Raw genomic sequence first — 23,997 nt, forward strand, 5'->3', positions numbered from 1 at the left:
ACAGCATTTCCAGCTCAATCTCTGGCTGTTCTCTGTCCAAGCAGGATGTTGGGATGAGCATTTCAGAGCTCTCATGAGCCCTTTGCAAGCACAGCCTGGCTCTGTGCTGAAGCACTGGGGACAAGAGAAGGGAAAGCCTCTCCAGGATTGAGGAGGAGGAAAATTTCTGCTGCATAACTCAGTTCAATGAGGGCAAAATTCAATTTAAGGATGCTGCCTACTAGAGAAGCAGCAGTTCTCCACTGAGAAGGAAGAGTTTGGATAACATCCAAGGCAGAGCCTGCTCTGGCAGGGCAGGATGTGCTGTTCTGCCCCTGGCAGCAGCCACCAGGGAAAGGTGCTTGCTCTCAGTAACATTACACAGGGTTGATGCCTCGTGCCAGACGTGTTCAGAGATTCATCTCACTGTCTGGCATTTCCTAGCAGCAGAAAGTGAATTTGGTTCAGCTGCTGTCACCCCAGCTCCTTCTGTACCTTGAGGAAATCCCTCATGCTTCACTGGGTCCTCAAGCCAGGCCTGCTTTGAGGTAGCAAATGTGCAGCAAAGCATAAAAAATACTCCTTCAATCCAGGATGTCCCTGAGGAGGGGTCACCCAACAGCTGCTAACAAACCAAAATCACGAGGATTTTCCAGACAGCAATTTCCCAATTGCCAGGGAGGGGGTGAACTGCTCCTGAGTAGTGCTGGAAAGAGCTCTGAGGTGCTGGCAGCAGCAAGCTGGGTTTGGAAATGGGATTTGAGCAAACACTGGGTTGCAGAGTGGGTTAAAGTGCTGCCCTGTGCTGACCACGAGACTCAGATGACATCTGGAGTTTCAAGGAGGGCCCGGTGTGTGTGTGAGCACTGGAAATAAAATCTGCTTTCTTTGCTTAGCTTTTTTTACCAGCATTTGTAATCCCACCTGCCTGAGGCGTGGGCTCTGCACAGCCTGCAGCTTGCAGGGGTGGGATTATTCCCCAGACTTTGGGGCTCTGCCTTGGCCACTGATTTAGGTATGTCTAAAAGTAGTCATCCCATCAGTCCCTGAGACTGTTCTGAGTGTTTCTGCTCCCTCTGCCTGTCACAGTTCCACAGAAAGCACAGATGGAGAGCCACGGGTTCGTGCAAACCAACCAGAAACTGCCTCCAGAGTTTATATTTGGGTGGAGCTGCCCAAGGAGGCTGGCAGAGACCTCAAATGCCCCTTTGCCAGTTCAGTTTTAGCTGCTTTCTCGTGTGCCCACGTCCCTTTTGCTGTGGGATGTCCCTGCAGTGGCAAAGAGACCCCAAAGCACAGAGGAGAGGCAGTGAAAACGCGGCAGCCAGCAGGGAGCTCTCTGAAACCCCACTAGGGAATGGTATTTCCATCTGGCTGTTTTCCAAATTCTGGGAGAATCCCTGGAGAGATGAGGGGGTTTGCAAAGAATTCAGCTGAGCATTCAGTGCCCATTTCATGTGAGAGCAGGAGGAAGGTTCCCCTTGGAGTTCTGATCATCCCAAACTCCTCAGGTCTGGAAGAAGAGGGGCTCTCCTGAGAGCTCTGGATCTGATCCATGCAGGCAGAGCAGGAAGGGACTTTATCCAAAGAATGACATTTTTTGGGAGATGCATTAGGCAAAGGCTGGAGTGTACAACAGGCTTCAAACCCAAAGACTTGTGTCAGGGAAATAAATCCACAAACACCAGGGGTTTATGTCCAAAAAGGAGACAGAGGAGTCCTGTAACTTTATTCCAATAAAGGGAGAGGCCATGGACCATTCCCCTGGGGTCTCTCCAATTTTTATCTCCTTTTTATCCCAATTTCCCGGCCATGTCCCTCTCTCTTTCCCCACTGCCTGAGGTACTTGAGAGGCACAGACTCCCCGGAATGCCTGACACCTAAGATTCCCCTCTAATGTAGAACCCTCCCTCTTAATTTTTAATTCTTATGGAATTTATGGTGTTTCCCCCATTGTCTCTTTCATCTTTCAATATCCAATTTCATTTACCAGCAAACCTCCAGTTTGTTTGGAAAGGCAAATATCTTTTTCCCATTCATCAGTCAGTGGAATCCTTCCCATTATTTCTTTTATCTCTCAGTGTTGGTTTGATTTACCAGCAGCTCGTTTGTAAACACAAATCCCTCATCCCTCTCACCTGTGCCCCAACCCAGTGCTGAGCTCTGTTTCCCTCTGGGATCACCAATGTCCCAGCTCTGTCAGAACTTCCTCACTTTGGGCACTTGAAAAGACAGAAGCTGGAAATGTGGAAACATCACAAGCAATCCCATATCTGTGAGATTTCCTGGGTTTGTACCTGTCAACCCTTGGGTGAAAGGCCAAGTTTCTGGCCAAACAGACCCTGCAGGGATTTTTGGGCTGGCTGAGAGCGAGGTCAGTGCTGTGAGCAGCACCAGGCTGGGCTCTGGGATGTTCAGAGTGTCTCTGCTGTGTCCAGGGCGAGCAGCAGTTCTGCTCAGTGCTCCTGTGACTCGATGGATTCCCCTTTTCCATTTGTGTCACTGGCCCAGCTGAGGATGCACAGTCTGTGCTCCTGCCTGAGCTGGCTGCAAACCCCCTCTCCTGTGGGACAAACCCCTGCTCCCCTCCCCAGAGCTCTGGTGCTGGCTCCCACCTCCCTGGGAAGCTCCCACCTCCCTGGGAAGCTCCCACCTCCCTGGGAAGCTCCCACCGTGGCTACTTCCAGGAGCCCAAGGCTGGCCGTGCCCAGGATGCTGCTCCAGGCTGTGTTTTGGTGGCTGAGGATGATGAGGCCGGGTGAAGATGCTCCCACAATTAACGCCTACCTCTTCCTCCAAGCTCAGTTTCTCCTGCTGGTTTAATGGGTACATTGGAGGATCCACAATTGGCTGCTGACGCTACAAATAGCTCAGAGGCACGGTGTAATTACAGCCAGGGAGGCAGAAAGGGGAGTACTTACCTCTGCCTACGGTTGTTATTCTTCTCTCAGGGGCTGGGTACATCCTTGGGTCAAGCACAAACCTTTAATTGAGCTGCTAGAACAGATAGTCCCAGCATCCACCGTTCACTTTGGAGGGCTGTTTTTAACTCTGTCTGCTGCCCCACCTCTGGGTTTTGGTGTGGAGGAAGCTTTCAGGAGCAGGAACAAATCCTCTGCACTTGACCAGCTCACCTGGAGCTCTGCAAAGTTTATAGCAGATGGACACAGACAATTTCCTTCCTTTTCCTTTAAATAACACTGCCCTGCAGACACATGGCTCAGTTAAGTCTTGGTTGTGGTCTGGCATTCTCAGAAGCAGTTGGGAGAGGCTGTGACCTTGTCAGGAGGCAGCAGAACACCCCGGGAATCCTGAGGACCTGCTGGATCTTGTGCTTCAGGATGAGTGTGGCACCTTAGGTTTCCCATGGCCTGGAAAAGGTTCTCCCATGGGAAAGATCTGTTGGGAGGCTGAGATTCCTCTCACACATCCTCTGATGTGACTGGGGAGCACCTGGTGCAGGTGTGTTTGCCATGGAAACTCCTTCCTGCTACCAGGCTGAATTTCTTTGCTGCATTTCACCCAGGAGGAACCGCCTCTCTCTGTGGAATTTTGGAGCCTGGGAGGGGATTGTCCTGCATTTCTGCTGTGCCTGGCCCAGATGTGATTTCTGCCCTGCCAAAATTTGAGACTCAGAGCAAAGCACGGGCCCCACAACCTCAACACCTGCAATCAGGTGTGGGATTCTTTTGTATGGCTTGTGCTGCACTCATGGACACTCTCCTCTTTCCAAAGCGCTTTTCAAGTGTTAATTAAACCCTGCCACACTGGGGGAGACTGGAATAATGTAACAGTGTCTTCCCTGACAAGGCAGTGTTGGGTTGGAAGCCAGAGCTCAGGAAAATCCACAAACACCAGAGGTTTATGTCCAAAGCAGTGGAACTTGATTTGACTCAAAGGAGAGTCCACTGGGGCACATCCCTGTGGCTTTTTCCCTCTCATGGTTTTTGAGGATGCAGCTTCCTTTTTAAACTCCCAGCCCTGCTGCCCTCTTCCTTTCCCCATATCCCCCCTTGAACCTGATATTTTACTCAGCCTTGTGCAGCCCCTTGGCTGTTTGAGGAGCCAAACTCTGTGGGCTCTGCAACAAACCTGCTGCCCCAAAGTCAGTAGAGACATTAAACCTCACCTCAAAGACATTAACACCCATCCCTTCACCCACCGAATTGTTTGTAAAGACATTAGCACACATCTTTCCTCTCAATCCCTCCTCTTATCTCTCGATTTGTCGTTACAAACCCTGGTTTTTAACAACCTGGAATATTTGAAACACTCCTGACTTTTCCACCCAGGTGTGGCAAGTAAATACAGAGAATAAAGTTCATATTAGCCCAGGAATCCTTGTAGATGATCCATGGCTACTGACAGCCAAGGTCTCCCATCCTTTTCTTCCAGCTGAGAACTCCCAAATCTCTGGGGCATTAGTGATCAATTAAAAAGATCAATTTAAAAAGACTCCAATGACCTCAAGTAACCTCGATCAGGGCCTCAAATGACCTCAAGTAAGCCCTGGATCAATTTAAAAATGCTCCAATGAACCCCAGTAACCACAAATGTCCTCAGGTGACCCCGACCAGGACTGCAGTGACCTCCAGTAATCCCAAATGACCTCAAGTGACCATTGCCAGGACTCAAATTCCACACAGTCACCAGGAATGGTTGAATGAAATGCACCTGCTCATCTTCCCCACTTAGCAAAAGAACACTTGAAGAATTGTTCCCCCTTCATCATAAAATTCAAATCAGACAGAGAAGTTCTCCTGTCTGCTAGGAAACACAATTCTGGGTCCAGCAAGGGCTCCAGTGTGGAGAGCCCAGGTACAGCAGGCTGTGGCTGCACCCAGGATGGGCCCTGGCTCAGGAGTTTCACTCTTGGATCAGTTCTGCTCCATTTCCACCTTGGGGTGAATTGTGCAATTCCAGCTGCAGGTGATGCAGTCCCATCCTCCCAGCTTGCTCTCCTCAATTCGCTGCTGGTTGCACTTTTTGGGCCTGGAGCTGCAGTGCTCCCGGTTATCCTACAGTGCTCCCAGTTATCCTACAGTGCTCCCAGTTACCCTACAGTGCTCCCAGTTACCCTACAGTGCTCCCGGTTATCCTACAGTGCTCCCAGTTACCCTACAGTGCTCCCAGTTATCCTACAGTGCTCCCAGTTATCCTACAGTGCTCCCAGTTACCCTACAGTGCTCCCAGTTACCCTACAGTGCTCCTGGTGTCCCAGTTACCCTACAGTGCTCCCAGTTACCCTACAGTGCTCCCAGTTATCCTACAGTGCTCCCAGTTACCCTACAGTGCTCCCAGTTATCCTACAGTGCTCCCAGTTACCCTACAGTGCTCCCAGTTACCCTACAGTGCTCCCAGTTACCCTACAGTGCTCCCAGTTACCCTACAGTGCTCCTGGTGTCCCAGTTACCCTACAGTGCTCCCAGTTACCCTACAGTGCTCCCAGTTATCCTACAGTGCTCCCAGTTACCCTACAGTGCTCCCAGTTATCCTACAGTGCTCCCAGTTATCCTACAGTTCTTGTGGTGTCCCGGTTATCCTACAGTGCTCCTGGTATCCCAGTTACCCCATGGTTATCCCGGTATTTTGGTGTTATCCCGCAGTTCTCCCAGTGTCCCAGTTATCCCATGGTTATCCCGGTGTCCCGGTTATCCCATGGCTCTCCCGGTTATCCCATGGTTATCCCGGTTATCCCATGGCTCTCCCGGTGTCCCGATTATCCCATGGTTATCCCAGTATTTTGGCGTTATCCCATGGTTCTCCCAGTGTCCTGGTTATCCCGGTGTCCCGATTATCCCATGGTTATCCCAGTGTCCCGGTTATCCCATGGTTATCCCAGTTATCCCATGGCTCTCCCCCAGTTATCCTGGTATTTTGGCGTTATCCCATGGCTCTCCCGGTGTCCTGGTTATCCCATGGTTATCCTGGTTATCCCATGGTTATCCCGGTTATCCCATGGCTCTCCCGGTGTCCTGATTATCCCATGGTTATCCCGGTGTCCCGATTATCCCGTGGCTCTCCCGGTTATCCCATGGCTCTCCCGGTGTCCCGGTTATCCCATGGCTCTCCCGGTGTCCCGGTTATCCCATGGCTCTCCCGGTGTCCCGGTTATCCCATGGTTATCCCGGTATTTTGGCGTTATCCCGCGGTTATCCCGGCTTATCCCGCAGTGCCACCTGCCGCCGGTCCAGCTCCGTTCCCCGGCGATCCCGCAGCTCCCGGCTCTCCTCCCTCTGGCCACAGGGACGCTTCGTTCCCTCTCTGTTCTGCCCCCTCTGCTCCTCCTGGGGGTATTTATTTTCCCCTTTTTTTGCCGGGAATCTGGGATGTGCAGCAGGAGGAGCGGGGCAGGGAGCAGAGGGGCTGAGCACACAGGGGAGCTGCCCTGCCCTACAAACCCTACAAACCCTACAAACCCTACAAACCCCTGGGCTGCTGGGGCTGTCCAGCCCAGCAGAACCCGCTGCAGGTCGTGTTTTGGGGTGGCCCAAACCCCAGGCAGGTCCAGCTGGGAGCTCCAGTGCTGGTGGAGGTTGCTTGGCTGGCTCTGGTGGGCAGTGGAAGGTCTCACCCGGCTGTCCCCATCTCACTCTCTGCCCAAATCCCTGGCTGGGCCCTCCCAGGCTGGGGTCCCCGGGGTGTCCTGGAGCTGCTGGGTGGCGGTGGCCGTGCCCTGGGGACGCTGCTGACCTGGCACACGGGTCGGTTCTTGTCCCCCCCGTGCAGGAGCTGACTGTGCCTCGGCTGAGCCCCTGGTGCTGGAGCAGTATGTCGTGGTGGCCGACTACCAGAAGCAGGAGAGCTCGGAGATCAGCCTGTGCGTGGGCCAGGTGGTGGATATCATTGAGAAGAACGAATCAGGTACAGGGAGCTGGGGCTCCACAGGAGCTGCACAGGAGCAGTGCTGGGTTTTCAGTTTTTTCAGGGTTTTCCCTCAGCAGAGCAGGCCCCCGGTGTCCCACGGAGCTGAGGTGGGATGTGGAGGAAGCAGCTTTGGTCTGTGAGTGTGGACGAGGCTTCAGGGCTCTCTCTAAGGGCTGAGTTCCCCTCGTGCCTCCTCCACCTCCATCAGTCTCTACTTGGTGCTTCTTTGTGCTAAGAATCTTGGCTGATGTGTCCTGAGGACAAAAGCCACCCCTGGGCTTGGCAGGCTGGTTTAAGTGACATTGGGGGACACTCTGGTGGTGGCCACGAAAGCCCCATGGGCGCACTCACAATTCCTGTGGGCAGCAGCCGAGCTCTTCGCTTGCTTCAAAACTTAAACTTGCTCTTAACCTCTGCAAAGGGACTGAGCCGTGTCCTGGACCCAGCTTCTGCAGCTTGTGCAGAATTTATTCCCTGCTTGTTGGGGGGACTTAAGCCATGGAAATAGATTTTAACACTCTGGAGAGCTGGTCCCCAGAGGATCAGTTGCACCAGCAGCTCTGTTTGAGAACAAGAGAAATAAAAGCAACCTTGAAGCAGACGAAGCTATTAGCACAGCCAGCTCAAAAGCTGTGGAAAATCATTTATTTATCAAAGGTCAGCCCTGCTTTTCCCTCCCATACAGGTAGCCAATTCCCTCCCTGACAATCTAGTTGTCTTTCTAAATGACTCACTGGGGGGGTTCTGAGGGTAATGCTCAGTCTTTGTTTTTCCCCCCTAAAGACACAAATTGTGCTTTTAATAACGAGCAGCAAGCGCTGGTTTTGATTGGACACACAGGGGAGGCCCAGAATTGCTTGTGGCCTCTCTGGAGCTGGCTGGGTTTCCACTGGGAGAGCTGATGTTTTAAATCCTGCGTTTGCTGGGAGCTTTTCAGTTTTGCTGTTTCCACAAAAGTAAAGAAGGCGAGCGCAGCAGGACTCGGCTATCGATTCACACACAGGGTATTCATCTCTGCTAATTAGCCCAGACTTGCTGACCCACACTGAGGGAAAATGAACCATGAAGGGGCAGAAAAAAACGAAAGCAAATGCAGGGGCTGGAGCCATTCAGCTCTCAGAGCCTCTCCTGCTTTTCCTGGGGAGAGAATTGTACTTTTAGATGTCACTCAGCTGCAGTTCTATGCTCAGCTCTGTTGCTTTGGGGTCACCCCAGCTTCCTGTGGAGATGCAAGAAAGGGGTCACAGCCCCCCAGGCTGGTTTGGAGGGAGGGGAGGGAGTTTTTGGCTGGTGTGAGCCCTTGGCTGAGCCTCCTGCTGTTTTCTCCTCAGGCTGGTGGTTCGTGAGCACGTTGGAGGAGCAGGGCTGGGTGCCAGCGACCTGCCTGGAGGCCCAGGATGGAGTCCAGGATGAGTTCTCCATGCAGCCTGAAGAAGGTAAGAAGCTGCTGGAGGCATCTGCCCCAGCTTCCTGTGCTGGAAGCACCACATCACCCTCCCTGAACGGGGCAGGGCACGAGCCTGGGGGAGGAAAATCCCAGGAACAACACCTGGGAAAAATGATGAAACCTCAGGAATGGTCCTGCCTGGCCAGTGCTGCAGCAGGACTGGGGCAGCTGGACACTGGTGGTGTATCCACTGGCCTTTCTGCTTCTCCACAGAGGTGCCACCTCCAAGGAATGCTCCCCCCAGGGCTTCCTTTCAGCCCAGGGAGCTGTTTTACCTGCCCTGGAGGAGGAGCAGAGCCCAGGTCCTTGGTCAATGCATGTGCCCTCAACACGTGCAGAACAAAGAGCACACAGTGTGGGAATAGCAAGGTTCCAGCCTGTCCTTGGAGCAAATCCCAAGTGTCCTTGGATAACACATCCTTCCCAGTGACTCTGTGTGCCCAGAGCAGAGCAGTGGCTGGCTCAGCCCCTCGTCTGGGCAGCTGGAGGTGGAGGGGGGCTCAGCCTGGGGAGGGCTCCAGGTGAGCAGAGTTTCTGTGTCAGCCCTGTCTCCTCCTGGGCCTGAAGTGCCACCTCCTTACGCCCTCTCTTGTCCTTTTCCTGCTTCCCCACCGTGCTTTCCCAGTGCCATGGAGATACTGGTCTCTGCCCAGGCACCTTGGCCGCCGCCGGACTCTTGGGGACTTGTACACCGGTGGATGGGGTCAAGGTGGAGCACACAGAGACTTTCTTGGCTGCCCCTGTGTTGTGCTTGGAGCCTCGTGTGCATGTTGGTTTGCTGTGCATGTGTCAGAGCGTGCCACCCCTGCTCCTCAGCCTTCCCTGAGCCCCCTCACGTGCTGCACATCCCTCTCCTCTCTCAGCTGCTCCTTCTTGTGGTTTGTTCTGGGTTCAGAAACTGCAGCTCCTGCTTTTCCCCAGCACACAGGGGCAGAATTCCTGCCACTGCTGCCTGAGTTCCTGGAGTAACCATGAGCCCTGGGGCTGGTGCCTCAAGGTGGGGTCAGGAGCAAAAGAGCCACCTTGATCTTGCTGGATGTGGCAGGACATTCTGTGCTTGAAGGGAAATCAAACCCTTCCAGAGCTGTGCCACTCCCAGAAGACAAATCAGGAAACCCTGGATGGGGGATATAGGGATGGTGGGGCTACAGAGATGTCCAGAAAGGTGGATTTTGGAGGCAGATTTTTCCCCAAATGACCTTCACCCTGCTGTGGCACTGCTTAAGCCCAGGCAATTATTTCCCTGTGTTTCTTCCAGAGAGGAAGCTGAGGGAGAGGGGAGGATGGATGGACCCATTTGTCTGACATGTCTGCATGGCTTTTAGGATGTTTCTCCTTCCCCTGAAGGGAAGAACATCCACATGCCTGCTTAACATCCCTTGTCCTGCTGGACAGGACATCAGGCTCTTCTCCAGGCTCCCCACATGGCTTTGACCAATGTCCTGGGGGTTAAATGGTGAAGCTCCTGCAGATCTGCTGCTCCAGAGCCCTCTGAGGGCACCTCTGTGTGCATGGGGTTCCCCCTCATGCCTGTGGGGTTCCTCTCCCCTTACAGAGGGCAGTTTGTCTTTAAAGCCTCTGAGAATGAAATTTGAACTGAAATGGATGCATGGAAGGGCTGCTGTGACAAGTTGTGAAAAGTCTTTAGTCCTAAGGGTGAGGAGGAACTGTTTCAGAGGATTCCTTGGGCCAGAGTAGCTCTCCAAAGTTTACATTTCCAAATACATTTCACTGTCATTTCCCTTCGAATTGTCATGCATCTCTGTGTGTTTGCACCTAAATGACAAGAATTATCATTTGTATAAAGCCATTTTTCAGCTGTGGCCAGGTTCCCATCAAACAGTTCCTCTGTGAAACTGTGCTTTCTTTCCAACAGAGGAGAAGTACACAGTTATTTACCCCTACACTGCAAGAGACCAGGATGAAATGAACCTGGACAAAGGGGCTGTGGTGGTGGTGATCCAGAAGAACCTGGAGGGCTGGTGGAAAATCAGGTACTGTCCCAGGCACTGCAGCTGGGGCTGTGGGATGTCCAGCCCTGAGGCAAGTCTGTGATCTGGGGAGGGCAGAGTACCAGGGCTCCTTTCTCTCCATCCTGTCAGATTTGATGTTCAAGCACAGCTTTGGTTGAAAATCTTGGGAATGCCCCAATTTCCTGTGCTGGGAGGTGGCTGTGTCCTCCAGCAGTGCCAAGGGGTGGGAGCTTTAGTGGGGTGTCACATCCTGCTGGTGGGAAAACCCAGGAATGTCCCAGGGCAGGCTGGATCCCCTGGCTCTGCTCGGAGGCTCCTGCAGGGAATGGCCAGGTCTGGGCCAGCTCTGCTGTGTTCCAGAGGCTCCAGCCCATCCTGAGCTGAGGGTTGTTTCCTGCTGGGAGCTCATCTTCTCTTCCCTGTGGTTGAACAAACGGCCGGGCTTGCTCAGGGTGGGAGCAGGTGCTGCAGTTTTCTTAACCTTACTCTGAACCTGTGCTCTTGGCAGCAGCACAGCCCCAGAAACACATCCATTGACGTTTGAAGCACAGGAGAGCTGCCACAGGAGCTCGAAAAGCAATTACAAGCTCAGGAGTTGGTGCCATCTGAGCGAGGTGGCTGCAGCCCAGCCAGCAGGGAGGGTCTCTGGCATGGCAGGGGCGCTGTGGATGTGGTTTTTCAATCAGCTCATGGGGCTGGTTTCTCTCCTAAACACATTGAGAGCAGGGAAAGGATCCAGGCTGCCAGCAGGGAGAGGGCTTGTGCTCAAAGACCAGGTACATCAATCCCAGCAGCAGCGCTCTGGTTCTTCCCCTCTGCTTTCCCTGCCAGAGCTCTTCATTCCTGAACTGGTGCCTTTGCTGAGGTGAAAACTGGGCTTCAGAGCATTCCCAGCCCTTGGCCCTGGCTGGGGGCAGCTTGTGTGGGAGCAGCAGTCAGGAGGGAGCTCTCCTGGAGAGGCTGGAAAGCTCCTGCTGCCCTGCTCAGCCAAGGTGTGTGCTGAGCTCTGGGCTCATGTCCCTGCTGTGTGACACTGCAGTGACCCTGCTGTCCTCACCCCCACAGGTACCAGGGCCAGGAGGGCTGGGCCCCTGCCTCCTACCTCAGGAAGGGAAATGGAGATGTGTTCCCCCCGAAGCTGGGCCCGGGCTCCTCGGCTCACTCGAGCGCCCTGGATCTGGATGGCATCTCCCGGCAGCAGGTGCTGGCCAGCAGGGACAAGGACGGGCTGGGGGGCCAGAGGGACGGGAGGCTCGAGAGCCGGCCCCTGGCCAGCGCCGACATCCGCCGCAGTAAGTGCTGGGCACCTCGGCTGGGCTCCAGAGACAGCCCCACATGGCTCCACACAGCCCCACATGGCTCCACACAGCCCCACATGGCTCCACACAGCCCCAGGTGGGCTCCACACAGCCCCAGGTGGGCTCCACACAGCCCCAGGTGGGCTCCACACAGCCCAGGTGGGCTCCACACAGCCCCACATGGGCTCCACACAGCCCAGGTGGGCTCCACACAGCCCCAGGTGGGCTCCACACAGCCCCAGGTGGGCTCCACACAGCCCAGGTGGGCTCCACACAGCCCCACATGGGCTCCACACAGCCCAGGTGGGCTCCACACAGCCCCAGGTGGGCTCCACACAGCCCAGGTGGGCTCCACACAGCCCCACATGGCTCCACACAGCCCCAGGTGGGATCCACACAGCCCCAGGTGGGCTCCACACAGCCCCACATGGCTCCACACAGCCCCAGGTGGGATCCACACAGCCCCAGGTGGGCTCCACACAGCCCCAGGTGGGATCCACACAGCCCCACATGGCTCCACACAGCCCCAGGTGGGCTCCACACAGCCCAGGTGGGCTCCACACAGCCCCAGGTGGGCTCCACACAGCCCCACATGGCTCCACACAGCCCCACATGGCTCCAGAGACAGCCCCAGGTGGGCTCCACACAGCCCCAGGTGGGCTCCACACAGCCCCACATGGCTCCACACAGACCCAGGTGGGCTCCACACAGCCCCAGGTGGGCTCCACACAGTCCAGGTGGGCTCCACACAGCCCCAGGTGGGCTCCACACAGCCCCACATGGCTCCACACAGCCCCACATGGCTCCACACAGCCCCAGGTGGGATCCACACAGCCCCAGGTGGGCTCCACACAGCCCCAGGTGGGCTCCACACAGCCCCAGGTGGGCTCCACACAGCCCCAGGTGGGCTCCACACAGCCCCAGGTGGGCTCCACACAGCCCCAGGTGGGCTCCACACAGCCCCACATGGCTCCACACAGCCCCAGGTGGGCTCCACACAGCCCCAGGTGGGCTCCACACAGCCCCAGGTGGGCTCCACACAGCCCCACATGGCTCCACACAGCCCCAGGTGGGCTCCACACAGCCCCAGGTGGGATCCACACAGCCCAGGTGGGCTCCACACAGCCCCAGGTGGGCTCCACACAGCCCCAGGTGGGCTCCACACAGCCCCACATGGCTCCACACAGCCCCAGGTGGGCTCCACACAGCCCCAGGTGGGCTCCACACAGCCCAGGTGGGCTCCACACAGCCCCACATGGCTCCACACAGCCCCACATGGCTCCACACAGCCCCAGGTGGGCTCCACACAGCCCAGGTGGGCTCCACACAGCCCCAGGTGGTCTCCACACAGCCTAGGTGGGCTCCACACAGCCCCAGGTGGGCTCCACACAGCCCCACATGGGCTCCAGAGACAGCCTTCCCCACAGATTTTGGGCAAAATAAGAGGCTGTGAGCTGACAGAGACTTTGAGGGTTCTGCAGCGAGGTCTGGGGGGGCACAGGGACCTGCTGGGGGTCAGCAGATGGGATGGGATCCCCTCCCAGGCTGCAGGGTCAGCTGGAGATGTTCTCCTCTCAGAAACTGGGGCACCTAAAGGGAGCCTGCCAGAAAGATTGAGAGGATTGAATGACTTCAAACTGACAGAGGGCAGGGTTAGATGGGATATTGGGCAGGAATTGTTCCCTGTGAGGGTGGGCAGGCCCTGGCACAGGTGCCCAGAGCAGCTGTGGCTGTCCCTGGATCCCTGGCAGTGCCCACGGCCAGGTTGGAGCAGCCTGGGACAGTGGGAGGTGTCCCTGCTCATGGTTGGGGACACAGATGGGATTTGAGGTCCCTTCCAACCCAGGCAATTCCATGATTCTGGGATTCTGTGACCTTAACCCCTTTGCAGGCCAGGTCCTCTGGGTCAGTCCTGCAACGCAAAAATAATTTCACATGGTCACCTCAGCTGCATTTCCCAGGAGAGCCTGAAAGCTGGGATGCTCTTGAGACCTGGGTGACCTGTGCCAGTCAGGACTCTGAGCTGATGGGCTCTGAGCTGATGGGCTCCTCCTTGGGGCTCCTTTCCCCTGGGACTTTCTGTTTGTCTTGTATGAACACGTGCTCAAAAGCCAGAAACTCAACAGCATCTGGAATTCTTCCTCCACAGAGTCACCAAAGATGAGGCAGAGGCCACCTCCTCGCCGAGACCTCACCATAGTAAGTGGCAGCTGGTGCAGGAGGGCAGCAGTGGCACAGGGGGAGGGAGGGGAGCACTGCAGGGAGCTCTGCTCACTGCTTGGGATCTGGTCCCCGTGCCTGGATGTGGTGACACTCCTGCTGTACAAACACACTGAGGGCTTTCCTGTTTTCCTGTCCCAGCCCCGTGGTTTGAACCTGCCTAAGCCTCCTGTCCCCCCTCAAGTGGAAGAGGAATATTACACCATCGCTGACTTCCAGACCACCATCCCTGATGGCATCAGCTTCCAGGCAGGAATGAAAGTAGAGGTGAGGCTGTCACCTTCCCTGCACACATCTTCACTTCCTGGCTCCCTGAGACCTGTTTTGGGCAGGAGCTCCCCTCCAGGCCAGGGAGATCTGCTCCCCGTGGTGCTCTGGGTGCAAACCAGGCATGGCTTTGTCTCTGGTGACATTCCAGACTTCCAGAGTGGGATAAAAACCTGTGGGAGCTGGAGAGGCTTTGGCCCCACGCTGTTCTTGGTGGCCTCCTGTCCCCCAAGCGTGAGTGCTCTCTTTGAGCAAATGGAAAATAAACCTACACCACAAATGAGGTCAGAGATGGGGCTTTTTCCTCTTAGTTAGGCCAGGTGTAAAGTTAAAAGCCCTTCCAAAATTCCTGGCACAGCCTCTTTGCTGGCAGAACGCCTCCTGCAGATGGGGTTTTGCTTTCTCCATGTGCAGATGTGATTTCCACCTCTCTAAGAGGATTTTTCCTTCAGGGCTGCCCCACTCAGCCCCTCTCAGGCCCCAGCCCCGCTCCTGGAGCTGCAGGGAGGCTGGGCAGTGTGGGATGCACACGGGATCGCTGCTGCTTGACTGATTGCTCCAACAGTGCCACGCCGTGGCCACCGCCAGCTCCCAGCACCCCGCTCCAGGAGGGACAGAGACAGCTCAGCAGCTCTTCCTCAGCCCTCTTCCCTCCCTGGCAGCCAGGAGCAGGTGTCCCTCCCCTTAGGATGCCACTCCAGGGATTCTGTGGCTTTTGGCTGGAGCTGTGTCATCATGATGTGCCATCATTCCCGCAGCCCCCGAGTGCAGAGCAGCTGGCTGAGGTCTCCTTTCCCCCTGGCAGGTTATTGAGAAGAACCTGAGCGGCTGGTGGTACATCCAGATCGAGGAGAAGGAAGGCTGGGCCCCTGCCACCTTCATTGATAAATACAAGAAAACCAGCAACGCCTCCAGGCCCAATTTCCTGGCTCCCCTGCCCAACGAGATGGCGCAGCTGCGGCTCGGGGACACCGAGGGCAGCGAGGAGGTGACAGGGCCCTGCCGACCCCTGCCAGAGGCTCCTCCCAACGGCATGGACTGCACTGGGAGGTGGGGCAAGGACTGGAAGGGGAAGGAGGCTCCTGACAGCGGGGACCTGTCCTTGGCCGGGGGCTACGAGGAGATCTCGGACCGCGACACGGAGGAGAAGCCCAGCCTTCCACCCAGGAAGGAGTCCATCATTAAATCAGAAGGAGAGTTACTGGAGAGGCAGAGACCTCCCCCCAAGCCCCCAGGCATGATTTTGCCCATGATCCCACCCAAGCAGTCGGCAGCCCCGAAGGACAGCAAGAAGCCGGAGCTCAAAGCGGAGAAGGGCAAACACTTCCAGCTGAAAAACGAAATGGGACTGGAATGTGGACACAAGGTGTCGGCCAAGGAGGTGAAGAAGCCAAACCTCCGGCCCATTGTCAAGCCAGCCAAGCCAAAAGCTGAGCCTTTGGAGGACAAACCTGAGCCCGTCACCCAGAACCCGTTCTTGAAGTCGAGACCTCAGATCAGGCCAAAACCCGCTGCGTGTCCCCGGACTGACCCACCCCCAGCCGATGACAGGCTGGACATTTGCAGCCTGCGCAGCAAGCTGAGACCTGCCAAGTGCCCAGAGAAACCCTTGGAGCAGGACCCCGCTGCCGGGGACAGCTCCTTCAGCAACGCCACGGTCTCCTCCGAGCCCTGCGGCAGGTTCCCGGAGCGGCTGGGCGCCGACAGCAGAGCCCTGCCCAGGGTGGACGGTGCCCCCAGAGAGGCACTGCCCAAATCTCCCCTGGGCCCAGCAAACCCTCCCTGTGCCAGGGACGCCCCTCCGCAGCGCCCGGTGGTGCCACCTCGCAGGCCACCCCCTCCCAAGAAGACGGGGGCTCCTGCTGAGCCCCGCGCCCCGGCACGGGAAGCTCCCGAGATCAGGCCCTCTGCAGTGCCAGGGAGGCCCATGCTGGTCCCTCCCAAAGCCAAGCCCTTCCTCTCCGCCTCCCTGCAGGACGAAGCCAAAGCCAGAAGCAGCATAAACCCAAAGGTGATCTCCAAGCCCGTGGAGAGGGGCGAGGCCAAGGAGAGGAGCTCAGCCCCCGGCTCCAGCCCGGACGTCTCCAGGGAAGCTCTCTACGTGGCAGTGGCGGATTTTGAAGGTGACGAGGAGACCAACAGCTTCAGAGAGGGGACTTTGTTTGAAGTTCGTGAGAAGAACAGCAGTGGCTGGTGGTTCTGCAAGGTCCTGACTGGGGGGCCGTGCTGGGAGGGCTGGATCCCTTCCAATTACCTGCGGAAGAAGCCGTAGCCGCTCCTCGGCCTGCGCGGCCGGAGGCTCCCTGGTCTCTCACCTGAGTATTTAATGAGCAGATTAATTTATAGTTTTCTGTAAGGCTGGCTTTAAAAGAAAAGCTAATAATTGAGATGCCATGCCTCCCAGCTGGAACCCCTTGACAGCAGCTGGAGGGAGCAGCTCGGCCTCCTCTCCCCACCCTCCTCCTCCTCACATTTCCCTTGGCTCCCGTGGCTCTCTGTGCTGGGGAGATGGACCTTGAGTGATATTCTGCCACCTGTGCGGTGAATTGGAGAGAAATCCAGCAGCAGCCAGGTGGAATGGTACCAATGAAGGAAATCACAGAAGGATTTGCCTTTCCCTGAAGCTCAGGGTCAAGAGTTGCAGGTGCTCAGTCCAGGGGTGGAGCAGAGCCACAGGGAACGAGGTAAAAAGGAGGAATGATTGCTGAGAACAGGTTCCTGTGGCTCTGTCTCTGGATAAGGGCTGTGCCGTGCTCCCCCTGCACAGGGATCATCCCTTGGTCCTTCCCTGCTCTACAATGACAAGTGTTAACTTCAACATCCTCCTGGTGGAAGAAAAATAAGGACAAATACACCCTCATTTAACAGCTCCTGTCTGTGCTGGTCCAGGACAGCTCTCGAGCTTCTCCCCTGCAATACTGCAACCAAACATCAGAGGGGTTTTGCTTCCAGAGCTGAGGAATTCTATGCAAGGCACAGAGGACCAGAACAGCCCCAAAACCCCTGGAAAAGGGATGCTTTGCTCTCCTCCCCACACAGACTGCCCTGCCCTGTTGGACTAGGAGGGGACCACCCCTTCCCACGACCCACTGAGCTCCCCGGGCTGGCAGCCGGGAGCGGGGTCCTTCCCTTGGTGCTGATATTATCAAGTGCAATCCAGAATGTGGGAGCTCAGCTCCTCATCACCACCAGTTCTGAGGTGTGTCTGGTGCTCAGGGGCTGCCTGCCTTGTTTGTCACCCCACCTGCCTGTCCTCCAGGTTCTTGCACTTCACCCTGTGGGCCAGGTTGGCTTGGAGGGGTTTCTGGGCAAGCAGAGCCTGGGGTTTTTCCATGCTGACATTCCTGCCTTGCCCTCAGTGCTGCTTTTCCCAGCAGGAGGATGAGCATGGATGTGCTGTTATTTCCCAGTGCTCCTTTCTTCTTTTCTGTCCTTGGCTATTTGCAGCTTCAGGGCCACATTTCTCTCCAGAAGAGCTCCAAACCCACACGTCTGTGGGTTTCACAGAGACACAGAATTGTTGGGGCTGGAAGGGATCTCTGGAGATCATCCAGTCCAGCCCCCCTGCCAGAGCAGGGTCAGGTTTGGTGTTGGCCAAGCCCTGTTGCCCTCTCTGGTCTAATTGCAAGTGTGAGCAATGCAGCCACATTGTTTTGCTGCTGAAAATAATGACAGTTTTCCCTCTCATTTGAGGCTGGCTGGATTGAAGGAGCGTTTTCCACTCCCCCAGATGCTCACTTCCTTCTCTGTCCCATATTTTCCACCCTGGGAAGGTGGAGTTGAAGATCCCTCTGTCTGCATACAGAAGAAAAGAGGGGTGCCTCTGGCCAGGATCATTCTGGGGATGGCAATGTTTGATCTGACAGGGAAGTCCTGCCCATCCTCATATCCAGCAGCCCCAAAATTCATTTTTAGCCATGGGAATTCATGCACCCCGGCGTGTGGCTGATTCCTCTCCCTCCCACCTGCGGTTTTCTCCGGTGGCACATCAGCCCCTGATCAGGCTGACTCACCTGAGCTGGCAAAAAGCAGCGCATTTGCAAGGCAGTGCAATAACAAAGCTGCTGCTGGCACATCGGGAGGTGTTGATGTGCTCCCGGGAGAGCTGCAGGGTGGGTTGAGCCAGCGCTGCCTTCGCTCTGCCTCGCTCCACTCAATCCCTTCTGCTTTGGGAAGGAGTGGGGACAGGATGAGTTAAGCCAGAGCTGCTCCACAGCCAAATCCATCTCCCACGGATTCTGGGAAGCGGCTGGAGCTGCGCTCTTGACACAGGGCGCAAGGGCTGGGTGTCCTTTGCCCGGGCACCGTGTCCTTGCTCTGCCTCTGCTGAATGGCCTTTTCATCTCTGCTCTCCTCAGACAGGGCTGTGCTATTTGTGTGGCCTCACCTCTCAGTGAGGGCTCTTCCCTCTGGCCTGAGCCTCGGAACTGGTCCTGCTCCATTTTCCTGACACAAGTACTGTATTTGGCTCGCTGAGCGCGTGACAGGATCGCTCCCTCCTTCCCAAAGAGCTTCCAGGAGGGATCACCCTCAGGAGGTGCCCACACCTGCAGCCTTACCCCCTTTTCCACCCTCCTGCCTGCCCTGGAGCCCGGCCAAGCTCCTGTGGGGAAGATGCTGGAGCCATTGGGCTGGCAGGGCTTTGTCCCCCATCTGATTTGTGCCCCTGGTCCTGCAGCCACCTGTGCCCCAAGCCAGGCTGCCTCTCCTCCCTGTGCCTCCTGCCACCCGGTGAGGAGGAGGAGGGTGGACAAAAGCACCCCAAACTCGGGTTTAGCCCCCAGCAGGCACAGCCCAACCTCCCAGAGCAGCCCTGAGCTCAGGGCTGGTGCCAAGGGGCCCAGGGGCTGGGATTTGGGGACAGGCAGGGCTGGGCACATCCTGGGTGGGCATCAACCCTGCAGTGCCCAGCTCCTGGCAGGCTCCCACAGCCCCTCCATGTGTCTCTATATTCTGTAATGTGTATAAATCTCCATTACTGTGGGTGGGTGGGGGGCAGCAGAAGGTAGATGTAGCTGTGTCCATGCCCTGTCTATACCTTCACCTTTAAGGGATGGATTTTTATTATTTTTTTTTTTAATTTGCTGGGTTTGGGGTTGTTGTTTTGTTGTTGTTTTTTTTGTTTGGTTTTTTTTTTTCTTTCGTTTTCTTTTTTTAAGAAATAAAAAGAAACTGCTTGACTGGTTTCAAGCACCCTGGTGAACCCGTGTGCATGGCTGGTGGAATTCTGGGGTTCAGCTCTGAGGGTAAAGTGAGGCAGCTGAGTGCCTAAAAAGGCATTTTGGCATAAATTGTGAGGCTCCTTCAGCACCCAGAGCGAGCCAGGGGTTTGTGTGAACACTCAGCCCTGAATTAATTCTTCCCTGTGAAGGAAAAAGGAAAAGGGAAAAGGAAACAGGAAAAGGGAAGGGAAAGGGAAAAGGAAATGAGAAAAGGGAAAAGGAAATGAGAAAAGGGAAAAGGAAATGAGAAAAATCAAATGGAAAAGGAAAGAAGAAAGGGAAAAGGGAAGGAGAACAGAAAAGGGAAGGAAAAAAAAGGAAAGGGGAAAGAAAACAGGAAATAGAAAAGGGAAAAAATGAAAAATGAAAATGACAATCCTCCTGCTGTGTCTGCATCACCCCTGGCTGCCACAGCCACAGGAGGGGCCAGGCTGGAGCTGCCTTGCCTGAGATTGGATCAGAAATCTCTGGCCCCCTGAAACCCTCACAAATGTGAAATACACCCTTGTTCCCCAAACTTCCAAGGGTTTCCAGGGTTAAATGAGCCAGCAAAGCCCCGCAGCCCATGGGGCAGTGACTCCCAGGAGCAAAGCAAAGATTTGTAAAGTGATTTTTAAAATTATTATTATTATTTTGGAAGCCCCTGCCCCTCTGGATCAATCTTGCCTCACTTTGCAAATCAAAGCTGTCTCACCCCACAGCTCAAACTCTTTGAAGCACTCCAGAGCACTCTGTACAAGCCAAAGGTTTATTTGTTTCATAAACAAGTCAAATTATATTCATGGAAAACAGGTAAATGGACAAAAGGAAAACACACAGCACTGAACACTATAGAGCACTGACATGTAGAGGTGCAGCTCCCTCCCTCGTGCGATGCCCTCCCTCCCCAGGCCCCCCAGAAATTTGCTTGAAAAGCCTAATACAGAGGTCCAAAATCTGATTCAGCTTCAACAAGATAATACAGGTCACAGTATTGAATCATAAAGGTAACGACAAGAGAGGAACTGCCTCACAAAGGGGGAGAGGTAAAAGAGTTCCCCCATCTCTTTCCTTTCTTCCCTTTTTTTCTTAAATTTTCAAACAAAGGTTAAGGAGGAGAGGAAGGGAAAATCCATGGAAAGAAACACTTTGTCCCTCCTATATATAAATAGGAGTGAAAAAGGTTTCTCAGTGAACACAAAATTCTATAAAACTACCATTGATCTGTGTTGGTTTTCTCCCCCCATCTTTTATTATTTTTTTTTTCTTTTTAAAAGTTGCTTTAAAAAGGATAAAAAGTGCACAGACACCCTTATAAGGCACAAACAGATCTTCTGTACAAATCATATATCATTGGACTGTTTAAAAAAAATAGCAATACGAATACTAACAATGAAATCTGTAAGAGGCTACCTTTTCCTGGAAATATATATATATATATTTAATTTTTTTTTTTTTTTTTTTTTGAGGCCTATTTTGGAAAATTCCTGTTGCTCTTGGATAGGCAGGGCCACAGGTCCACTGCTCTCCCATCCCACTCGGTTCCCTTGCTGGCCTCACTGGGTGCTGCCCCTTCTTGCAAACTGGTTTTGGCTGCTACAGCAAAAAATTCAGCCTCTGCAACGTGTCCTGAACAGCTCCTGGGGTGGATTCGGTGTTTCTCCTTGCTGGCTTAAAAATACAAAACAGAGCTACACCAAAAAAAAACCCCATCCAGGCTGCGCCCACCCTGCAGCTGGGACAGCAACCCTGGGGATGGCCCAGCCCTGATCCAGGCTGGCAATTCCAGCAGCTTTCCTTCAATTCCTCCCCATGGAAAGGCTTTTCACTGCAGGCTGTGCCCCTGGAGCTGTGTCCCTGGAGCTGTGTCCCTGGTGCTGTGTCCCTGGTGCTGTGCCCCTGGTGCTGTGTCCCTGGTGCTGTGTCCTGGTGCTGTGCCCTGGAGCTGTGTCCCTGGTGCTGTGCCCCTGGAGCTGTGTCCCTGGTGCTGTGCCCCTGGAGCTGTGTCCCTGGAGCTGTGTCCCTGGTGCTGTGCCCCTGGTGCTGTGCCCTGGTGCTGTGTCCCTGGTGCTGTGCCCTGGAGCTGTGTCCCTGGTGCTGTGTCCTGGTGCTGTGCCCCTGGTGCTGTGCCCTGGTGCTGTGCCCCTGGTGCTGTGTCCTGGAGCTGTGTCCTGGTGCTGTGTCCCTGGAGCTGTGCCCCTGGAGCTGTGTCCCTGGTGCTGGATCTGCCAGCGTGGGGCTGGGACATCCCTGGGAATGCAAAGCCTGCATTCCCTGGGGTGCAGGACAGCTGGGAGCTCCAGGAAAGCTCTGGATGCAGGGAATGTCCCTTCCTCGTGGCAAGGGGAGAGTGAAAGGGGCAGTGGCTCTGCTGAGGGTGGTGGCACAGCCAGTGGCATCAGCCAGGTCTCCAAAAAGGGCTCTGCAAAGCTGTTGGGCCCTGGTGCAGGGCCATGGCTGAGAGGTCTCGCTCCACAGCAGCCTCTCGTGGATACACTCAATAAAAATGGTCACCAGCTCTCCAAGGGAAAAAACCAAAAGGTTTCTGGGTGCCCTGGGAGCACAGCCTGCTGCAGGAGGAGGATGAGGGAGGAGCTGCTCCCTGCCCTCCCCGATGGCAGCGTGGCACAGGGCTGGCACAGGCCAGGACACAAACCCAGCTCTCCTGGCACAGCCAAGACACCACTTGGGCAGCAGCACCACGCACCCACAGCCCTGGGGGAGAGAGGGAATAGCCAGACACCCCTCAGGCTCCCTCTGTGCCCAGAAGCCCTGAAATGTACAGGAGTTATTCTATTTTTTCCTTTTGCTGGACTAAAATGGACTAATACCTTTCTGAAAAGCTGTTCTTACCCACTTGGTGGCACACGGTCACGGAGCTGCAGTGACACAGCTCCTCTCATCCTCCCATTTCCATCTTTTTTTCCCTTCTCTGTGAGCCTGGACCAGCTGGAAACTGTCCAGGAGGACAGGACAGGGGCTGTGCCATGGGCAGAGGACAGAGACTGGAGCAGCAGGGAGGAGGATGCTGAGCTCCTCACCCCAGCCCCGGTGCTGCACAATCAGGTGCTGCCTGTAGCTGACATTACACCCAAAACCCATTTACCTTTTAATTCCCACCATCTAATTCAGCCTCAGAGCCTTTTTCTTTCCTCCTAAGTAAAGCCAAATGAGATAGTCCCTGTTTTTCTCAACAAGGTCTCATCTAGAGTTGAGACCCAGCGTGCAGGCAGCTGGGAGCTGTGCTGGGAAACCTGCAAAGGCTGGAGAAAGAAAGGTAAAATCAGCATATACAGTCCCCAGAAATAAAGGTGAGCCTGATGGGGACTGGGTCAGAAATGAATTTCTCACCAAAGCCTCCAAAAAGTCCCCGTGGTGGGGCGGGAGGAAGGCTGAGCCCTGCCTGCAGCAGGGGAAGGTCTGGCACAGGGGACAGTCAGGACCGGGTGCCACCTGCCAGGAGGGCAGAGCAAAGTGCAGGGGGTTGTGCCTGGAGGTGACAAACCCCAGCACTGCAGTGTCCCAAGCCAGGACTGCAGTGTGCCCATCCCAGCACCCCTGTGCTCCACAGGCTGCAGTTTATGGCTTCAGAAGGCAGCAGAGAGCCTGAGCTGCTCTCACAGCTCCCTGCAGCTCCATCACTGCAGGGGCTGCCTGGGCTCTGGGTGGGCTCCTGCTCCTCAGGGCAGCTCCCTGCTCTCAGCCTCCGTGGCCAGAAGTCCCTGTTCTGCCACAGAGAGAAAAATCTGTTTTACCTAAGCCCAGAGCAGCTCCTCCATGTCCCCACGAGCCTGTTCATGGGGACAGAACCCCAATAAGTGACAACCTGGCTGTGCCTGTTCACGGGGACAGAACCCCAGTAAGTGACAACCTGGCCGTGCCACTATTTGGCCTGAGCTAACTCTCCTTACCTGACATTTCCACATCAGTTCTGTCCACTTTGAACCCTCCCGCTGGGCCTCGCCCCAGTTTTGCTCCACCACGGCACAAATCCCCTGGCAGCAGCCCAGAGCTGTCGTGTTTTGGGGTCGGGAAGCCCGGTGGCACCTGGCACTGCCCAAGTGGCAACCTCCCCATCCCGAGCCGCACCACGGCGAGCCTCCCCCGCAGCGGGAGGAGGGAGAAAAGAGCCTTTGCACGGGAAATTTCTCATTTGCAGCTGGCTCGGGCCCCGCACGATCCTCAGCTTTGCTCCCTGAATTGTGCCCTACCAGTCAAATAAGGAAACACAGATAACGAGCCACTTGATAACGACTGACCAGCACGATAACCCAGAAGCAGGGACGGAAAGGCGTGGTTTGCTAGCGGCGTTCCCCCTTCCAGCAGCCCCCTACGGGCGGTAGATTTTAATCACATCTTTGATAACCCTTCGGCAGATGGGGCAGCAGGCGTTGAGCTGCTTCTTCAGCTTAAGACCACAGGTGTTGCAGAGGCACATGTGTCCGCAGGTGTAGATCACCGTGTCCACCTCGCTGTCAAAGCACACGGTGCACTCCCCGTTCTTGCTGCTCGATGGCTCCGGAGGGGAGAAGACAGGAGAGATGGGGGGGCTCAAAGGGGAGCTGGGGGCAGTCACTGCAAAAGAGGAGGGTGGTTTAGTCACGGGGATGGGGCAAAGCTCACACTGAGTAATACACTTAAATCAGTTTTGAAGGCTCTTCTTAGCCACCGCCCGGTTCTTTGGCCAAGTGAATCCCAGGGAATTCCAGCCAGAGCCTTCTCTACTCATGGGGCAAGGCCACATC

General features: G+C 55.4%; 3 protein-coding genes across 6 annotated transcripts in view; 2 read left to right on the top strand and 1 right to left on the bottom strand.

Annotated features, from left to right (window-relative positions):
- The window catches only part of SH3PXD2B (SH3 and PX domains 2B), a 61,820-nt gene extending 44,269 nt beyond the window's left edge, over positions 1-17,551 (top strand). The window contains exons 7-14 of one of the 3 annotated variants that reach the window (XM_058848455.1): positions 6,709-6,843; positions 8,178-8,282; positions 8,919-9,002; positions 10,170-10,287; positions 11,332-11,558; positions 13,714-13,763; positions 13,926-14,051; positions 14,857-17,551. In XM_058848455.1, coding sequence (XP_058704438.1) covers positions 6,709-6,843; positions 8,178-8,282; positions 8,919-9,002; positions 10,170-10,287; positions 11,332-11,558; positions 13,714-13,763; positions 13,926-14,051; positions 14,857-16,323 — 2,312 coding nt within the window. In that variant the 3' untranslated portion in view covers positions 16,324-17,551. The remainder of the gene's footprint in view (positions 1-6,708; positions 6,844-8,177; positions 8,283-8,918; positions 9,003-10,169; positions 10,288-11,331; positions 11,559-13,713; positions 13,764-13,925; positions 14,052-14,856) is intronic. The other 2 variants (XM_058848456.1, XM_058848457.1) reach the window with 2 other exon arrangements.
- Positions 17,552-20,965: 3,414 nt separating this feature from the next.
- LOC131583890 (uncharacterized) lies at positions 20,966-22,411 on the top strand. The gene is made up of 2 exons (XM_058848462.1): positions 20,966-21,093; positions 21,136-22,411. The coding sequence occupies exons 1-2, from the start codon at positions 21,065-21,067 to the stop codon at positions 22,409-22,411; spliced, it is 1,305 nt and encodes a 434-aa protein (XP_058704445.1). The 5' UTR covers positions 20,966-21,064.
- A 1,167-nt stretch (positions 22,412-23,578) lies between these two features.
- The window catches only part of NEURL1B (neuralized E3 ubiquitin protein ligase 1B), a 113,769-nt gene continuing 113,350 nt past the window's right edge, over positions 23,579-23,997 (bottom strand). For both annotated transcript variants that reach the window (XM_058848459.1, XM_058848461.1), the window contains exon 5: positions 23,579-23,827. In XM_058848459.1, the coding sequence (XP_058704442.1) occupies positions 23,583-23,827 (245 nt within the window). In that variant the 3' untranslated portion in view covers positions 23,579-23,582. The remainder of the gene's footprint in view (positions 23,828-23,997) is intronic.

Source organism: Poecile atricapillus, chromosome 13 (genome assembly GCF_030490865.1).
Source record: "Poecile atricapillus isolate bPoeAtr1 chromosome 13, bPoeAtr1.hap1, whole genome shotgun sequence".
NCBI classification, from domain to species: Eukaryota; Metazoa; Chordata; class Aves; order Passeriformes; family Paridae; genus Poecile; species Poecile atricapillus.

Coding starts and splice junctions, on each gene's coding strand:
- LOC131583890 (XM_058848462.1), top strand. CDS start 21,065: ATGGAAAGGCTTTTCACTGCAGGCTGTGC. Junction 21,094..21,135: donor CTTTTCACTGCAGGCTGTGC/CCCTGGAGCTGT, acceptor CTGGTGCTGTGT/CCCTGGTGCTGTGCCCCTGG.